Source organism: Ambystoma mexicanum, chromosome 2q, assembly GCF_040938575.1.
Source record: "Ambystoma mexicanum isolate Mex_15411 chromosome 2q, UKY_AmexF1_1, whole genome shotgun sequence".
Classification (NCBI taxonomy): Eukaryota; Metazoa; Chordata; class Amphibia; order Caudata; family Ambystomatidae; genus Ambystoma; species Ambystoma mexicanum.
In genome coordinates this window covers 684,560,281-684,579,466 of record NC_090924.1, presented here as the reverse complement: position 1 = coordinate 684,579,466, position 19,186 = coordinate 684,560,281, and the positions used below count along the sequence as shown (strand labels likewise).

Sequence of the window (19,186 nt, the reverse complement as noted above, 5' to 3'; positions counted from 1 at the left end):
GGGGCGCAAGCTTCCCTGTTGCTGCAGCCACACTGTGGAATAACCTCTCTCTCCCTACCCATGCTGAATCATCCTACACTTAGTTCAGAAAAAAACTCAAGACTCACCTGTTCATGTAAATTTCTTGTTGGTCACCCTGTATCAGAGGTATTCAAACGGTGGATCACTCCCCCTGGTGGGGCGTGGACGCATTCCCTGGTGGCGCGAGACTCAAGTCAGAACTGGTTAAGAAAATATATATTATACTTTTTTTTTAATGGAGCAAAGAAAAAGTTGGGCAGCGAGGAGCCCTCCGCAGGGGTCTCGTCCATAATGTGCGATGGGGCATTGACCCAGTGGCCCCCTCACCTATTACAGAGGAGCCAGCCTAGTGAAACACTGAATGCTCCCTTAGCTGCTTTTTCCAGTCGCGGGAGTGCTCCTGGGCTGGCTGAACTGTCAAAGGGAAACAATGTTTCCCTTTGACAGTTCAGTTCCCCAGCTGCACATGCTAAATGAGCCATGCAAGGCTGGGGACATATTGTTTTGCCACCCTTGCATAGCTCATTGGAAATGCTGGCTGGAGAACTGCATGTCTGTATGTGCGAGGTGGAGCTTCTGTGCCTCCTCCCACATACAGACAGAGCAGGCTAGGGCGGGGCATTTCAGCACCAATGCGCAGGCCCCTGCATGCATGTGCAGGAAGCTCCTGGTTCCTGATTCCTGTTCATGATGCAGGAGCTGGAGCGCTGGGGAGGAAACTTCAGGACCAAGGCAGAAGGTAAGTTTATGTTAATTTATTTGTCATTTAAATATGTGTAGGGATGCATGTAAGCGTGTGTTATGAGTGAGTGTATTGATGGTGAGAGGTGCTCGTGTGAATGATAGATTGCTTGCTGTGTGGATGTGGGTGTGTTTATGTTGGTCCGTTGAGATGATTTTGGTGAGTGGGGGAGCAGGGGGGAACGAGGGTTGTACAACAAAGGCATTTTAATAATGCCTTTGTTGCACAAACCCCCTACCCACCTGCCATATTCCGCTCTCCTGAGGTGCTGTGGAGCCGAGTGGACAGGGATGATATTTGTTTTACTGGACATCTATCATAGATGTCCATTAAAAAATACCATGCCTGTCCCCTGGGCCCCCCAGTGCCAAATGCAAACTGTTTGGCTTTTTACCCAATTTCTTTTTAAGGTATGCTCTAAAATGCAACATTTGAGACAAATATATTAAAATTATTCCCAGAGGGAGAACCGCCTTGAACCCCCCTTGATTGGTTCAGGCTCCCTCGCTTTGCTCGGTCGCTATGGCATATATGGGGGAAATATTTATGCCCTTCCACTTAGAGAATTCACCAGCCGCCACTGGCCCTGGGAGTGTGCTGGGAACAGGATGGGGGAGCCCAGTGACTATGTTGGGAGCAGGGTGGGCAGGAGCCATAGGATAGTGGTGGGAGCAAGATGGGGAGAGCCCAGGGTATGTGTTGGGGTGCGGAGAGCCTAGCGACTGGGTAGGAGTGGGACGAGGGAGCCCAGAGACTGTGATGGGAGCAGGTGGGGGAGCCCAAGGACTATAGTGGGAGTAGGGCGCAGTGACGGCAGGCAATAGTTCATAGCCATTTTTACTTATTGTCCATTTGGCGTTTTTGGGGGCCCCGGCCTGCCCACATTTTGCTCAGAGGGAGCCCAGGCCAAAAAAGACCACTCGCCTGTGTATATGCCTGCCTCGCTGTGAAACTGTTATGTGCTGCTTTTGTCTGTAACTAGCGCCTAGATGTCCACAGGCTCTGCACACTGTAACAAATGTAATAATAACTATGAATAAAAAATTAATGAATTTTTTAAATTAATAAATAAGGCAGTTTTTGAAGATAGGCTCGGTAGCCTAAGGGGTTCTATGCATTAGATAAGTTGAAGTACAATGTTGTGCCAGTCAGACAAGGTGCACAGGCTGTACCTTTCAGTGTATGGAAGGAACTTGCAGATAATTTGGACAGCATGGTAAGGGAGTAGATAAGTCAACCCATAGAGTCATCCTTGTGGTTATCTCCAGTGGTGGTAGCAAGAAAGAAAAACAGAGACATTTTGCTTTGTGTGGACCTGAGGGGATTAAATGCAGCAATCTGGGTGGATTTACGAAATTTGAAGACCTTATATTGAAGTTGGTGAATGCTTAGTGTTTTTCTATATTGGATATACGGGCTGCATACCACCAGATCCATTTGCATCGAGGCTCCAAGCCATTGGCAGCTTTTTAGATGCTTGAATGGGCATATAAATTCAAGCGCATTCCTTTAGAACTGGCGCCTGACTCTTCTGTTTTTCAACGTGTGATGCATGAGATGTTCAGAGGTTTGAAAGGAGTAGTGGCATTTCAAAATGATTTGTTGATTTATGGCAGGAATGAATGTGAACATAACAGGGTCTTGCCTGAAGTGCTGGATAGGTTATGGGAGACAGGGATAAAGTTGCAGAAAGCTAAGTGTGTGTTTTTGATATCAGCTGATGCGGAAAAACCGGGAGATAGGATTAGTTACAGCCCTTATGCAGGCACCAAGGCCTCAAGAAAAGGAAGGCTTGTTGTCATTTATGTGGCTGAGCGAGTATCCCTCAAGGGTTGTCCCTGGATATGCCACGTTAGTGGAACCCTTGAGAGAGTTGTTGTGCAAGGGGGTGAAATAGGTATGGAATTATGTAAATTCCAGAGAATTAAAAAGTATATTGGTGAAACACCTATGTGGAAAGTGTTCTGAGAAAGTACGCCATGTGTGATAATTGTGGATGCAAGCACGTGTGGTTTGGGTGTATCGTTGGGACAAGTGAACACGGGGAAGGAGTGTCCTGTGGCATTTACCGTATATTGTGGAAAGCTAAATGACAATATTCAGTGATTGGGCAAGAAACTCTTGCTTGTGTAGGGCAGTGCAACATTTCAAGTCGTATATGTGGGGTATGCTTTTTACACTAAGAACAGGCCAAAAACCGCTGCTGAAGATTTTGCAAGCCAGGTGTTCTGATAAATCTACTCCGAGGTTGGTTCGTTTGACTTCGAAATTGCATTAGTATGTGTAAACAATGGAATTTTTACCCGGAAACAGGATTGTGAGAGCTGATTTTTTTGTCATGGTTGCTGTTAACAGATAGTGGGTGCGAGGATGATGGAGAAGAATATATGGAGATGGTAGCATTTATAAGTGAATGCAGTTGCCAGTGATGAGTGGAAGAGTGTGATGGAAGAAGATGGAGTTTTGATGCGGCTGGTACATCATGTGTTGAATGGGTGCTCTTGAGGGCATGTTTTGGACAGAGAATTGCAAGTTTGTGCGAAGATTCAAGGGGAGTTGTCAGTAGAAGACGGGGTGCTTGTGCGTGATCACAGAATGCTACCCCCATTTAGTGTACGGGCAAGGCTATTTAGATTGATGCATGAAGGACATGATGGACAGCAAAGTGGTTGGGTAAATGTTATTGGTGGGCATATTGGTGGGCAGGAATGGACAGAGATGTTGATTGGATAGTGGACAGTTGTGGTGTGTGCCACACTGCTGATAAAGGCATGCAGTGTATAAAGGAAACATTTTTAGCCCTATTTTGAAGCATTAGCTGATTAATTTACAAGCAATACTAGGACCAACTGGAGACGCTATTGGTAAAATCAGAGATAAAAGTACACGAAGAAAGTTTCACATTTTATTAAGAAGTTACAAAAGAAAGAAAAGGCCACATCTGACGTGAGAAAAAAGCATAAATAACGAGCGTTCAGTCTATTGCTAATATTTGATGCTAATGATACGTTTCAAGCCATCCTCATGGCGGCCATTTTGTCTTCTCTCTCTTCACGCCTTGAACCCACAGTTTATCTGTACTTGGAGGTCAGGACACCGGACACTGCGGCCAGGAACTTGTCCCAGGCAGCCTGGGCCTGTGGGGTGAAGTCAGCTGGGAAGTGGGCAGCCAAGACAATCTGGATGCAGTGAGAGAGCAACTGAAAGAGAAAAAAAACATGTACTCCATTAGCATAAAAAAGTCTATAGAACAATAACCAGCAGAACATTTTTCTCCATGACTTCTCCAATATTCAATCTTCTCAACAAAATAGTTCATATTGTTCTGTGCAGTAGTACCAAGAGGCATCCAAAATAGCAGAATGTGTACTTTGCGAGGCCATTTTACATTAGGTTGTTAAAGTGCTAACGGTGCTGTGGTCCACAGCAAGGGTCCCTTCCACTGAATTTAGGGCAAAGAAAGGCCCAGTCAGAGAGCACTATAATCGGTAAACACGCCAATGAAGTTGTGAACAATTACACTATTTCTGTGACGTCATCAACTGAACCAGCAGCTCCACTGCAGGGCATTATTCCCTGCTGAAGACATCAGGTATTAAGAAGTAATTATTTCAATAGCGTTAACCCTTTGCCTCTGCCTGACAATCACTTGTTCATGTTTTAAAGCCTTATGTGTTAAGATGCTTTGTTTCGTTTTAAGGACTTTGTAGAGAGTGCTGCGCCGCTGACATTCAAAATGGCGCAGTTGGGGCTTCATTCTCGATTTTCAGGATGTGTCTAGTGGTTAGGAGGAATATTAGTTTTGAGTGCTGGTAAAATATTCTTGTGGCAGAAGGCAAGGTTTCAGGGGTGCAAGTTATTGAATTTCATTCATTTTTCTTCTGTTTGTGGGTGTGGTTTGGTTTGGGCTCATGGTTGTCCAGGGTTGCGGGTGAAAGGTGAGGGTGGCTGGGGTGGTTGTCTTGGGTGGGTTACTGTTCTACCACTCTTTTGAGCATTTCAGGGGTAAGTGGGCCGGGACGTTTGCCCACTCATCGGTTGTGTCCTGGGCAGTGTGTCCTCCCAACATTTCTGCCTGTAAGTGCCGCCCATTATCATAAAGGGTCCCCTGCAGGGGATTATCCAGCATTGCAAGAGTGGGCGGGGAGCCACAAAAAAAATCCTGCTACTTTTCCCCCTAAATGCAGTACATGCGATTCTATACAGTATCATTCAGTATCGTGCCCCTGCTTTCACTCACAAAGCTCCATGGATATGCTTGGGCCAGTAGTGCACGTGGTACCACAGGAAGAAATTACTATTTTAACTGCCTGATTGGAAAAAGTAAACATGTATCTTATAATTTGCAATGAATAACTAGGTGCAAAGGAATACTTATTCATCCAACATTTCCATTTTCTAGTTATAACATATTTCTACTCGCTTATAAAATACTCTCATTGGGAATTCAATTTACATTTTTATTCCCTAAAACATCATTTTACTCTCAACTTTAAAAAATAGGGAGTACAATCCTCCCACTTCCAAATCTTATCTGGGGCACTGGTTGCAGGAAATTCGTCTATTACTGTACTCTCCAGGCTCTGTGAATCAAAACGCATGCAACCCCCCTGATTTGCATGTGGATTGCACCAACAGGAGTGGCTTCACAAAAAAGGACTTTTCAAGGCACATCATCAGTCTTTGATACTTGGAGGCACCATGGAAGTGACCTAAGAATAAGTTGCCATGAGTAAGCCAAGTGGCAAATAACTTTGTGGTGCAAAATACCTAAATTACACTATTATTATAAATAAAAGCATGATATATTAACATAAGCTATGAAGTGAATCACGTATGGAGCTGCAGCTAAACCACAATGTGTTTAAATGATTTTCCCAGGATAACACACTTTGGTTAAATGGTGAAACCGGGATTTGGACAGTTTAAGCAACTGAACACATCTTCCCAGGTTTAGTTGATAATATAGATATTCATTAAGGTTTTGCTTTGCATTTCATGTGCTTAAATAATTATTTATAGCAATGCCTTGAAATCAAACCACATTACATAATGAACTAGCCTTTCATAATAAACTAACTTTAGACTATATACATTGTCATAGAAATAGGTTTAGCAATAAGAGTATGGCTTTAGTTTTATTCTCCCCATCCTGCATGCAAAGTCACACTAGAAGATTAATGTGAGCCTAACACATCCCCCTTGGGTTTTAAAGCCATAGTCATTATTTCATAAAGCATGCAGCATTATGCACCCTTCAGACTTCTGATCACTCCCATTGACATTTCTTAAGTGGCAAAAGTCCACTGCTAATGGTTCCCTCTTCACTCCCATCAATTTCAAATGGCTCCCATTGCAATGCTCTGTTGATACAGAGCAAGGTGTCAGGAGAGCCGCTCTGCTGCCTGAAGGTCCAAATTACACACTAAATTGTGAGTCCTGGTAAGCCCAAAATGACAGGGTGGGTCCCACGTCCTGCAGACCCCCTCACAGGCAGCAGAAAGCAAAACTGGGACTTTTGCCGTTCGCTGAGGGGGTCTGCAGCTTGCACGACCGACCTGTTATTTTGGGACATTGTCCTGCCAGGTGGTGACACCTTTCCCATTAGGAACCCTCATTGTCACTTAAAAGAGCCACTGAGTGGGCAAGCTAACCCTACCGCTCTCACCCCACTTCCCCCCACGCCTCACCGCTCGGTTATTGTTTATAGCTTAAAAGCAGCCAAGGCCTTTTGCCAAACTCTGCAGATCATGTGTTCTTGAAAATTAATAATGGCCTCCTCTTTCGCCTCCTATGGCAGAGAATGGACCTGTGGAAGCTGGGATGCAAACCTAAGAAACTACTGATGTTTGAAAACGTCCTACTCCTGGTGCTTGGTTACATTCACATAAGTTCGGTGAATGGTGATCTGGACTCACCTGGAAGTTTCCGGGATCCACTCTCAGGTTGTAGGCGTGCAGGTCGCTCAGCTTGGACAGCCCCATGTCGAGGTCATCAATGTGCTTGGCGGCTTCACCGACGGCGCTCAGGACCTTGCCGCCATGTCGCTTCACGTCAGCGGAGCCCGGGCTGAGGTCGAAGTGGCTGAAGTAGGTCCTAGTCTGGCCGAAGCTTGCAAACAGCCTGGGGGGGGGGCAAGGACATATTTAGGGGAACTGCAGTAAAGTGCAACTCGACAGGCATTTCACATTCACGGCTGATATCCTTGCCCTTTCGCAAAGTAAACACGTGTCTACGTTTTGTTGTTCATTGTGGGTATTTAATTTCTTATTTGATGTGAGTTCTGAGGTACCCTCACTTTCACCAGAGAGTCTGATACAGGACTCCCCCACCGCCTTTAACCTCTGTAAGAACCACACTGCATGGCTCTGCAGGTCTCATGTATGTTGGATAACAGCTGACACTCTGGCCTCTCACTCTGAGATCAACCAGAGAGAGGGACTAGGAGGGGCCTAATTCACAAGTACTAGGGCACCTGGAAAACCTGCACGATTAACTTATTTGCAGATGTCATATACAAGGCAATGTTCAGGTCACATTATTCCTAAAGGTTACCTAGGCCTTAGCTGTGGATCGTGCTCTTGGTTAAGCATCGCGCTCCCACAGCCCATGACGTAACCAATGCATAGGATCCCAACACCCATGCGGGAGGGAGGAGGGCATCTCACCCTAATGAGACTTAACGGCCCTGTCACAATGCAACAAGCATTGGCAATGCCAAAAGTTCCGCCTTTCCTGTAGGTGTTAATGTTAATGTTAAAGGACATTTGTACCGCGCACTGTCACCACCGGAGTAGGGGAAAGGCACTTGCCAGGCACTGCCATAGTGGCATGAACTGGCCTTTGATGGCAGCAGGTGCAACATGTAGCAAATACCTGGGCATCTAACACCAGTGCCTGGTAATTGCATGCCACTTATACAGAATCCAACACTGTTGGCTTTGCCAATGCTTGTTTTTAACAGAGCTTCAGTGAATAGTGCTCATAAATCGAACGGCTGAAGGCAGACATAGATGTGTCATTTTTATTACACCCACCGCGTGTTTATATCCCCAATTAATTAATTAAGTAGACTGCTTTGGAAAAACACTGGCAGGCACTCTAAGTGCATAGTTTATTGGTAAGGCTTGTTTAAAGCGAGCACAAAGAGTTGCCATGAGGAGGTGGTTTAGGCAGGGAGGCGCAGGAACTGGGTGGGAATGGCCATATGGATTAGCATGGCCATGGGCAGTCAGTGGGTGGGCAAATAAACCAAACAGCACCGTTAAGCTTTGTGTCCCTCCTCATTTGCCGATGCTCCCTATCTGCCCGCTAATGCAATAGTTTGGGCTTGTACGTGGCTCTGCCACCTAATAGCCCAAACAGAAAAGTTCTCCTGAAGGATTGGCATCACATGAGACAGCGACAGTTCTTACCACTCCTGGCTTTACCAAGAGCAGTAAATGCACAGAAGGGTCAGAAATGGCCATTAGTTCAATGCACTTCCCCGTGCACCCGCATCACACAGGCACAGGGGGTGAGTGATTCCTCTGCGCACGGAAAAGCTCTTGAGATTTTCCAATCCAGCTGCACTCATTCTCCTGCCCGTGGAGAATGGTTTCAGGGTTTTTCACTCAAGTGAGGGAGGTGTGCTTCAGCATCTCTTCCACTTGCCTGCAAAACAGGCTGGAGAATCAGGCCCAAGCTTTCTATGACATGATGCAAAACCATGAAAGGAGGCTATTGCGATAGCGCCCATTATATAATGTATCAGTGACCAACACACTCTACCTGGGCATGCATGCAATCTATAGGCAGTGAGGGCCGGCCTACATAAAAATAAAGCACCATGTGGCAGAAGAGTTATCAAAATATGTTGGCTTAGCCAGTAACGACCTTAACCTGGGACCCTTTACACCCCCAACTGGTAGAATTAGTAACTTTTCAGACATGCCTCCCTCTTGAAAGCCTTTACCTGTCGAGGGCTTCGCCTCCGAGGGCATCGGTGTGGCTGGCGATCTTGCCCCAGAGGGCGACGACGAGGGCCTTGTCTTCAGCGGTCAGAGTCATCTTGATGGTTGTGGAGCTGGGGGGCCCTGGGTCAGCAGGAGATGGCTGGTGAAGGCAGTCGGTGCTGGAAACCGGTCAAGCCCCCTTTTTAAAAGGGTCTGGGGGTTCGGGAGCGTTTGCAGATATCCACCGTCATTTGTCATTCTTGGGTTCCACCCAAGGTGGGAGGCTATCTTATCTCCCTGGCACAGTGCCAGGCAGGGGGTGGGTCTTTGCAAGATGACTTGCACAGAGGTCTTATCTGCAATGGCTGCCTGGCGAGTGATTGTGCAGGTCCCCTTTCCCTACAGGGAAAGGATCCGGCCCTTTCCTGCTGCTGCAGGGTGGGGGCAGATCACTGAATGGGACACTCTGGGGGCTAAACAGTGGAGGGTTCAGCAGTGAAACTGTAGTCCTACTTCTACGTGGATGGCCTGTCCCGTGTCATGCTGCAGCGCTTGTGGTCCCAAAGCTATTTTAAGTTTAAAAAACCCTGTCCGGGATTTGGGGATCGGGTGGATTCCATCCTGGTTTTTGGCAAACCAATGGAAAAATCATCATATCCGGTCAAAAACCGGGATGGTATCCACCCGATCCCCAAATCCCGGGACAGGGTTTTTAAACTTTAAAAAGACTTAGTACCTCGGGATGGAGGTGCAAATACCCGGACAGTCCTGGCAAAACCGGTATGTCTGCTCACCGTACTACCCGAGAACTGCAGCGAGGAGGAGTGGGATCAGAGTAGTGCTGGTCTGAGCTGAGGGCAAAGGGAGAGAAGGGGATGGGCTGAATAGGAGGACCAGAGTGGGAAGTGTTAGAGCACAGGCAGGTCTGCGCAGCTTGTTCTCTGGTCTTCTGACCAGCCTGATCAGGAAAGAGAAGAGGGGAGTCAGTGGGGCCGAGTGCTCCACATCGCCCTCATCGGGCAAGAGTGATATTTATTTTTTGCACACACCTGCTGATGTCTAGCCTTCTTCTCTGTAGTCTGAGTCCCCATAGTCCCCAGAGTCTGAGTCCTCAGAGATTGAACTATGTGTGGCTCAACATCTGGTTAGAAAGGGTGAACATCTGCCTATCAGCAGCACATGGCTGCCAACTGCCAACGGTTCAGTCATTTTATCGGTGTATAAAGGACAGAATTGAAAAAACAGAGACCAAAATGTATTGCTTTTATTGATTTTCATTTTTCAGAGTTGTTTCATTGAAAGGGTATTTTTATGTGGCTGTAAAAATATCGAACCACTACCTTTGACACCCTTCATACAGCAGTAAGTGGCCCTGCACAACACTTACCTCCACGTAGCACCTGACCTCTCTCTGCCGTCCCGAGTCCTGACCCATCCCCACCCAATCACCTTACCTGTAGACTTGCACGAATATTTCTGAAAACTGTGCCTGTCTTCTGTGTGCCTGCGCAGTATTTACCCTGTGCTTCGGCTAATCTGGGGTCCCTCACAGGCAGAATGCATTGTAGTTTGCAGTACCGCTAAGTGCTTGAAGAAGGCACTGACCGGTTTTGTTAAGTGCGATGTGTGTAAGTGCTTAGCACCGCATATGGTTAGTAGGTGTGCCAGGGTGTAGTCGCCTGAACAGCAGGTGGCACCTTGTGGTAAGATAGGATGATATGATATGATATGGCATTTATAACGCTTCTATACACAAGTGTTTCGAGGCACGACGAGGCAAGGGAGGGGAACAGAGAGAAGACAGACAGCAATCCTACTTGGCCAGGTGTCATTGTAATCGCGCAAGTGCATGGGAAGGGGGAAGGGGGAAAGTGCAAGGGAGGGGTGGAGGGGAAAGTGCAGTACACGGTATAAAAGAATAATAAGTATAAGTAAAGTACTGCCAGCTGGTGGCAAGTGCAAGGGTAAGTGCAGACAACCGGTGTCAATTGCTGGTAGTGGGACTGTAGGGATACAGAGACAGTCACGAGTTGCCAGGAAAGCAGTGCAGGTGTGGGACTGTCAGTGGATGGGACCTGGGCCCGGGATCCGAGGGTGGCCAGGTAACCAGTGCAGTTTCAGCCAGGGATACAGCAGGGGAGAGGAGGAGAAAAAGCAGAAGCAAAGAGGAAGGTTTTGAGGTGCTTCTGGAACCAGAGATGGTTCTCCAAAAGTTTCAGTGAGGCAGGGAGGCTGTTCCAGAGGGAGGCCCCAGCCTAAGCAAGAGATCTACCACTAACTCGTTTCTTGATGGGCGTTGCTTATCAGGCCACACCCACTGTATGTCACTGGCAGGGAGTTTGGAAGCAGAGTAGTGCTCCATGCCAGTGTCCTTTGTCTCTGAAATGATACTAAGGTGCGGAGGAGGTCGGTGAGGCATAAGGTTGGAGGCACGCCATCATGAATGTAAAGCAGCACATTTGGAAGATACACTGACCTATCAATACGTGATTTCATATATGTAGTAGTAAGAGCACGTGTCGGCTGGCGCTCTGGTTTTAGCGAAGCTCCCAAACTTCTTTTGAGTCTTGAAGAGCCGGCACTAGTTCTACTGAAACCGGTTGTTCAGATGGGAGTAAAACTTTGAATAACTTTAAGTTTACTCCAGTGTAAGAAATATTGGTTTCCACCAGGGATGGTGAACCTATGTTTTTATAGTATTTTTTTGCACACTAATTGGAATAGGTGATGGAAAGGTTCACTTCGGGAACGTTGCATTTTTTAGATTCACAGTATTTTTAGATACGAACCCTGCTGAGTCACGAATAAAGTCTGGGGACTCGCCTCGTTTGGGAGTTTTTAATACACACTATTGATCCACTTTAAGCTTTCACCCATTGATGAATAAATAATATAGCCTCATTTGTTTTAAATGGGCGGCCATCACCGGACACTAGGGTCATGCACCTCACAAAGGGTGTGCAAACTTTCCTTTAAGGTGAGACGGGACTCATTTAGAGCACATTTTCTGAGTAAGAAACTTTCTCTGTATTAACTATTTATAGAAGGCATTGGGAAGAATCAAGACACCCTGTGATGGCCTCCGTGTTGGTTTCCTGGTCACTTAAAGCCATGTTTCCTTATGAATAATCAGAAGCCCCTACTCCTGCAAAGGCAATGCCTCTCAGCTGTCCTCCCTCCTGGGATTGGTGTCACCTTGCTTCTGGCCCACCAGTCTCTGCCTCAAACTCAGCAGGAGGTGGGGAATAGTCTAGTGCAACCCCAACTTGGGCAGAGAACATTTGCCTAATTGTCACCTGAAATCCATCCACACGGTGCTCGGCTACCTGACTTGCTTTCCCTTACAAAACCTCACTTCCAGCGCGTATGCGTGCGCAAGTGTGAAGTGAGTAGTCAAGTGAAGCTACAGTTTGGCAGAGGACCCTCTCATCTTCAACACTTGCCTTCCTGCATTTTGCTCTGCTTGCTGACAAATCCTGCATGGATAGGCAAACTACTCTGCAGTTCATTATTTTGTGTACCTGTTTGCCTGGGAGCTCGGTGCTCAGCTACCTGACTTGCTTTCCCTTGCAAAACCTTGTTTCAAGCGCGATTGCGCGCATGAGTGTGGTCAAGTGAGGCTGCAATTTGGCAGTTTGGTGAGTTTGGTGGCTGGGGTTGGCGACCCACTATTCCCTGTGGAATTGTGTGCGTTTGCTGCAGTGCAGCCTACGCCATTCTCAATTCCCACCTTTCTATCTCCCCTTGCTCTCTGCTGAAATTCGCTTTTTTTTAAACTGCCACCTCTTCTCTGTGTAAACTCTGAAGCTCCAATTTCCTTGGCCCTCTACGCCACGCTTGCTTAACCGCGTGGCTCGACACCTCTTGGGCAGTAGGTGGAAGAGGAGGCATCGAATGACTCACTGACGAACGTCTATTGGTGGGGTCTTCGATGATGGCAGTGGACTTCCCGGCAATACTACTCGCCGCACAAAACGTGCATGTCCGCAACGTACACATACTCTGGGAAAAAACATTTTGCCTGAAAAAATTACATCTTTTTATTCCCCGTTCACGAAAAAACTTGATGGCATTGTTGCCTCTGCTTGCACTTTTTCTGATGACCTGGCCCACAAACTCGCTGTTCCCCTGCAGTATTTGGGTTCCAAAACCATTGAACAAATAGCAAGGTCCCTTTCGCTACCTATGGAACCAACCATCGCTGCATCCTTCCCTGCTGTGACGCAGCTTTCTCCTTCTGGTAAAGTCCTCTGGCCTTGCAAAGAACACTCTGTGATGGCACCCTCGCAATCTGACATCAACTTTACGCATGCCAATTTAGTGGGCGAGACTATTTGTATGGTACACTCTGGCGAAAATGGCGTCAGCAGCCCGAATTTAGAAGTTACATAATTTTTGACGTGAGTCCTTTGGAGCCTTCTTTGGAATTATTGCCTGGTCCTCGTGACACTGTACTACCTCCTCTGGTCCTCTGTTCTGCCTCCTGGCCTGAGACTTTCTCTGCACCACGGGAGTCCTTTTCTCCCTCTGAGGTTCTACATCACCCCCCTCGCCATACTTGTTTTTTCTTCCTCTATATCGGGGCGCAGGCAGCATGGCTTTTCTTCTCCTTCGTATGTTTGCGCCAACGCACCCATTGATTTATTTAACATGAGCACCTCCACTGCTGTAATGTTTGATGTCTTGGAATCGTTAATAACGGACTGGTCCAGCAAATGCAGCGTGATCATGTCTAAACCGACTGCCCAGGAGGAGCAGACCTCTAGGTCTTTGGGTATGATTGAGGGCCTTGTGGGGGTCTTGAATTGCCATGAACTGTACCGGACGGAGGCTCGGGCATTAAGGCCACCCTCTTCAGGGGCTATATCTAAGAGCTCTGCTCCGCCTGATTCCTCCGATGTTGGGATATGTCCCCCTGAGCCCATGGCATTGCCCAGTCATCTCTGGAGAAGTTACAAAAAACGGAGCCCCCGGAAGGTACCTAGTCAGGCGCTGATCTATGAACCTTTATCTAATAAAAACAAGCGTAAAACCATGGCGGCTGCCTCTAGGGGGGAAACGTACTCTATTTTTCAACCACCTTCTGCTTCTCTGCCTGTGAACCTTTTAGGGCTTTTTCTATCTACTAATTGTGTGCTCTCTGGAACTGCTAGTAAGGCACTTATGGCGATTGAACCTACTTTAACCACTGGGGCTGCCCTTTTACCCGGTCGGGGGCCAACTGTCTCATTACCCCAACCTTGACCTGTGAATGAGCCAGTCACAACATCTGTGGCCATTGTCTTAAGTGGCACTACAAAATGAGCAGGCCGCACCCCCTTGACGAGCCCCAGCTCAATGGGCTACTGGCACCCCTGCCAGGCAGCCTTTTGTAGAGATCAGCACCCTCTCCCCATAGCGGTGAGGGTGCTGATGTCTGCATTTATAGTCTAAAGGCTTGCCTGGCAGGGGGCAGCCCTCGCCTATTCAGCCTAAATGGTGGCGCCGGCACTTGCCAGCTGGGGAGGGGCAGCGTCACTGAGGCCGTTTTCCTGAAGACTGAAACTCCCTGGCATTCGCGGGAGTTTCAGAATTAGGAAAACAAGACCACTGCTTCCAGCAGCCTCACGTTTTCTCTTTAATGGTGGCGCCGGCCCTGGCATCTCTTGCTTAAAGAGATGCCTCGCAGGTGCGACACCACCATTATGGCTAAAAGGCATTTTTTTCTGAAGCCTGAAGCTCTCGCAAACGAGCGAGAGCTTCAGGCTGTAGAAAAAATGCCTTTTCGTGTAGTGGCTGGGGCTGCCAGGGGAGATTAGTGGGCAAAACGAAATTTTGGAGCCTGCTGGGGCCCAGCCCCGGCAGGCCCAGGTCCACTTAAAGCCCTGTCTGTGGCATCCAGTGGCAGCTGGTGAATCTTCCCACTGTGGGGCCCGGGGGAGGGGAGGCGCACATTTTTCTTATAAATGTGCAAGAGCGACCAAGAGCAGCTACAGAGCCCTAGACAAGAAAGGGGGGTTCGAGGTGGTGGGGCTATACCCCTGTTTTTAAATTCAGGTTAAAATAGCATGTTTGCATACCACAATTATTGGAAAAAATTAGGTAAAAAGCCATTCAATTTGCCATCCGTTTGTAGGATAACACAAACATTCTAATAGATGTCAGGTCACCAATAGCACACAGGAGCACTTTCATGATGCCTTTGCCCACAATATATGCCAGTATTCTTCTGGTGCAAGACAATTTTGAAGGCAACATCAGAACAAAAGTTCAGGTACTTAAGATATGGTTACAAACTGGGATTAGCATCTGACATCAGTTCCTCCTGTTCTAACATTTTTGATTTGCTCTTTCTGGGCGTTTATCCTTAAGGCAATTTGCTTTACCGGTTTAAATGCATGATGGAGGAGAACATTGTGTTAGATTATTAAATGGATCCAGACGTGCAGAGTGACATCCACAAAATGTAGTGAAGGTGCCACAGATTTCCAACTATGTGCATTTTAAGGACACAAAACTTTGCCAACACGAAGTGAAGCGTGCCCAGCGTGATATAATGAGCAGCACAAGCATTCAGCTTTTGTACTGAATACATTATTTAGGCGCACCAAGGAACGAGACCCCTCTAAGCACATTCAGAGATTCTCCTCTTTAAAAAAGCACGTGAAAGTACTTTGGATTCCCTTTAAAGAACAGCCAAAATGAACAGAAAGAAATGATTCCGGCAAGGTTACAACTGGTAAAATGTGCATTAGAAATAAAGAACCAGACCTTCTCATGATCAGCACTTCAGCAAATTAACAATAGCGCTGAGCACATTTTCAGAAAAAGAAATGAAACCTAATGCATGCAGTGGGACGTACATTTCCTCAAATCTTGTGTTTGTGATTAAACAAGGACTCAGTGAATTGCACTGTTGGCCACCAGCTCGTCCTTCATTCCCCTCTCAAACTCCGATCCTTGCTGCACCTCCAGGCACATTATCATTCATTCAGAAATTAAATCCCACACATTGACACGCACACTCCAACTGCACTCAAAAAATAACACATGCACAAAATCACAAGCGCGCGCACACGGTTTATGGTCTTTCCATCGAAAAGGTTTGAAACCTTTTCCAACGAAAATGCTGCATCGAAAATGTTTGCATCGAATGCATTTTTTTTGGAGTGTTTCCCCCAACCCCTTGTTTTCTGCCCTTAAAAACCCACCCCAACGAAAATTAACCCTTTACCCAACCCATATATGCATTCGAGGCATATTTTTTCGATGCATAATTTTCGTTGGAAAACGTTTCGATGGAAACACTAGATACCCGCGCATACAGACACACATACAGTCCTTCACATCACGTGCATGCATACACACAAACTTACTTAGATTTCAGCAAAGGTTCGCACGCGCGATGCGGAGGTTGGCATCTTTGTGAACAACGTTGGGGTGTTTTAGTTTCCCGGGAGAAGGTTTGGGGCATCACCAATATTAATGTTGTGATGGCCACCATGATGTTGCACATGCTGCTTCCGGGGATGGTGGACCGGAAGAAAGGTGCTGCCACGAGCGTGTACTCTGCCACGTGCATCCGACCCCCACCACAGGTGGCTCAGTGCGCAGCTCCAAAGGTATCTCTAAACCCCCGCCTATCTGAATTCGTATGTCATTCCTAGTGTTGCAGCGTCATACATTTTTGGAATTCGAGTGGCATGCTTAAAGGTTTCAGCTAACAACATGTTGAAAGGGCACTGAATTGCCTGCTTGGTGCTATTTACAAGAAGCAAGTTGAACATTTAGGTTGGGAAAGAGTTTTAATTGCAAGCTTGGTTTCTGACAAAGGCTCATTGGATGTGCTGGAGGTTATGCTAGTGGTCATTAAGAGTGCTGACCTGGCAGAGCAGACTCCAACACTTGTAGCAGAGATCTGGGCATGCACTACAGGCCACAAGTCAGGCGTGGGGAGGGGAGGGGGGATAAATGAATTATTCCTTTGGGCTTACAGAAATAACTGTTACTATTGCCCTAACACAATTGGACTCATTTTCCCATCCTCATAAGGATGAAAGGATGAGTTTCTCTGCCCGAAGTCAGATGGATTGCAAGGCATGTGGGATGTTTACATCGGAACATTGTGCAACACACTAATCTATCAAAAACGATGGCGCATTGATAAATCATTGGAACAAAGAGTGATTCAGTGCTTATTTGTATCAGCACGTGGTTACGTATATCATCGTTGCAAAAACCACCAAGTTTCAGTTTAAATGAGTTCACTAAGCAGAGGTACCCAGCTCTCACTTTCTGCAGAATGCGTGACTCAAAATAATTGTAAGGACTGGCAGGCAGAATGCACCTGCTCAAACGGGACACTTTAATAAACACAGATGCCTGCTGCGTCATGTAAACCCACTGAGCTATCTAATCCGTTGATATTAGCATTTATTATGAAATGACAAACACACGAGGAAGAGGCCAGGCATTCACATTATTCACATAGAACAAACTCCGCACACCCAGTTGCTTCTTTGTGATAGCAAGTGTTACTTATCAGGCCTCATTTTATTAAATATGGAAAAGGAAATGGCAAGTTGGAGATTCTTGTCGCAGGCGCGAAGCTCCCCAGGGGGTAGAAGTAGCATTCAATCAGTGTCTGTGTGCTGTTTCTACACGTGCAACGAGGCTAGGCAATGTTTTCTACATGTAAAAAAGCAATGTATACAGACTTCCCGGAATGCTGCTTTTCCAAATGGACACCATTTTGCATCCATAAAACTGTTGGCAGCAAGAAACCTATTTCTTTGACTCCATTTTAGCAGCACTGCTTGAAATCATAGCAATACGCAATCTCTGCATTCTATGGCATTACAGGAACTCATGAAGGCTTCCTTTTTACTATGCATATAAATTATGTTCTTTGTTACGGGAATTGAGAAGAAAATATTAACAAAAACATAAAGTCGCGCATACATGCAAATATTTAATCACCTGCTTGCTTCGGTGTGTTGCCTCTGCGCCCACTCTCATGCCACACTTTGACCCGGAAGGCTTGCCCCACAGCCATGGTCCTGAAGCCTCAGCAAGTTGACTAGTGTTGGCTGTCAATCAGACGGCACTGCTGCTTGCGAGTTTTACATATGTAAAGAGTGGCGGCGGGGCCCTGTCCTCTTCTTAGAAGAGCCTAATACAACAGCAGATACCACAATGCTCCATGTTTCAAAACAAACGTAAAATGCTTGCAGCGTGACGCGCCCATGCTAAGAATTACACTCCATGCCACTAGCTGCCAGCCACCACATGGTGGCGCTGTGTCTAACTGTAGCAGACAGACGTTTTTAACAAAGCTAAGATGTAGGATTTCACTTTACAGGGAAAATAATTTTAACATTTTGCTGTAACCTGATGGGGCTGTGTCGCTCCACCCTACCATACCAGCCACCACTGGTGGCGTCTATAGCCTCTTGGCCTGTCTCTACGGCTGTAGCACATTAGCCTTTGACTGCAATACCTTAGGTTACCCCTACTCCTGTCTCCTTTACCACTGCTTCTCTCCCTGTGCCTGTTTCCCTGGGTGGTTAACAACTCTTCAGCCCAGACAGAGGGAGGGTTTGGGCTTCCTATTTCCTCTTCTACCACTGTGGGCTGTCCCCCTGTTAGGTCTTTTCTGGGGGGTCCCCCTGGGCATCCGTTGCTGAGCCCTAAGCAAGATTCCAAGGCACTTTTGATACAGTCTATCATCAGTGAGGCTGATGTTCAGCCCCTGAACCGTGCTCGGGGGCTTTACCTTTTCCATTGTGTCATTCCCCTAAGGTTTATCTGTAGTGATGACATTAGAGTCGTGGACCTCTGTGAGCACACTGTAAACTCCACTAAGGTTGTTCACTTCTTCTCTCGGGAGACGTTATTTTATATCCTGGAGCACTCTACCCATCTTATCCGATTGGGATATCTTGTGGGATGTTTTTACCCATGCATCCAAGCCCTACAATAAAACTGTGCAGTACTGACATGGAAAACATCATGATGGCCAGAACTCCCCAGAGAGTGCACAGGGAAAACATGAAGAATAGGCTGCCACCCATTTTTGCCTATGTTGTGAGCACAGGAGGGCACTGCCTAAAACCACCAGTGGGCTACACACACAGTAGCCTGAAACCATTGGGAATGGCAATGCTGATTGCCAAAAAAGCAACTCAGAACTGTGGGGAATTCATTTTCTTAATCCCAAAAATGGTTGCATTACCAGTACTCACCACTATCAGAAAGCCGGCGTTTTAAAACCACCAGACTTTTGTGTAAAACTGAACAAATGAAACAAAACCAGACCAAGGAAAGACTTGCTAAGAGGGGACAATGTAAAACTATATTCTGAAATGACTTGAAGGAAGTAATTATTTAATGTATATGTAAAAATTGTCAGTTTGATTTGAATGTAGAAAACTGGGAACAAAAAGTGACATTTAGCTTAAACCTGGCTTAATGAAACTGGATTCTGCCTGACAACTACCCCGACAGGAGT

At 46.7% G+C, this 19,186-nt stretch overlaps 1 protein-coding gene across 1 annotated transcript; it reads right to left on the bottom strand.

Annotated features, from left to right (window-relative positions):
- Positions 1-3,655: 3,655 nt before the first annotated feature.
- On the bottom strand, positions 3,656-8,885 carry LOC138569012 (hemoglobin larval subunit alpha-like). The gene is made up of 3 exons (XM_069646739.1): positions 8,718-8,885; positions 6,682-6,886; positions 3,656-3,963 (listed from the first exon to the last, which is right to left on the bottom strand). The coding sequence occupies exons 1-3, from the start codon at positions 8,810-8,812 to the stop codon at positions 3,835-3,837; spliced, it is 429 nt and encodes a 142-aa protein (XP_069502840.1). The 5' UTR covers positions 8,813-8,885; the 3' UTR covers positions 3,656-3,834.
- Between the last annotated feature and the right edge of the window lie 10,301 nt (positions 8,886-19,186).

Bases quoted from the DNA above. Each gene is read 5' to 3' on its own strand.
- LOC138569012 (XM_069646739.1), bottom strand. From the start codon at position 8,812: ATGACTCTGACCGCTGAAGACAAGGCCCTCGTCGTCGCCCTCTGGGGC. The intron at 6,887-8,717 runs GTAAAGGCTTTC...CCCCCCCCCCAG, and splicing joins GGAGGCGAAGCCCTCGACAG to GCTGTTTGCAAGCTTCGGCC. The intron at 3,964-6,681 runs GTGAGTCCAGAT...TTTCTCTTTCAG, and splicing joins TGGATCCCGGAAACTTCCAG to TTGCTCTCTCACTGCATCCA.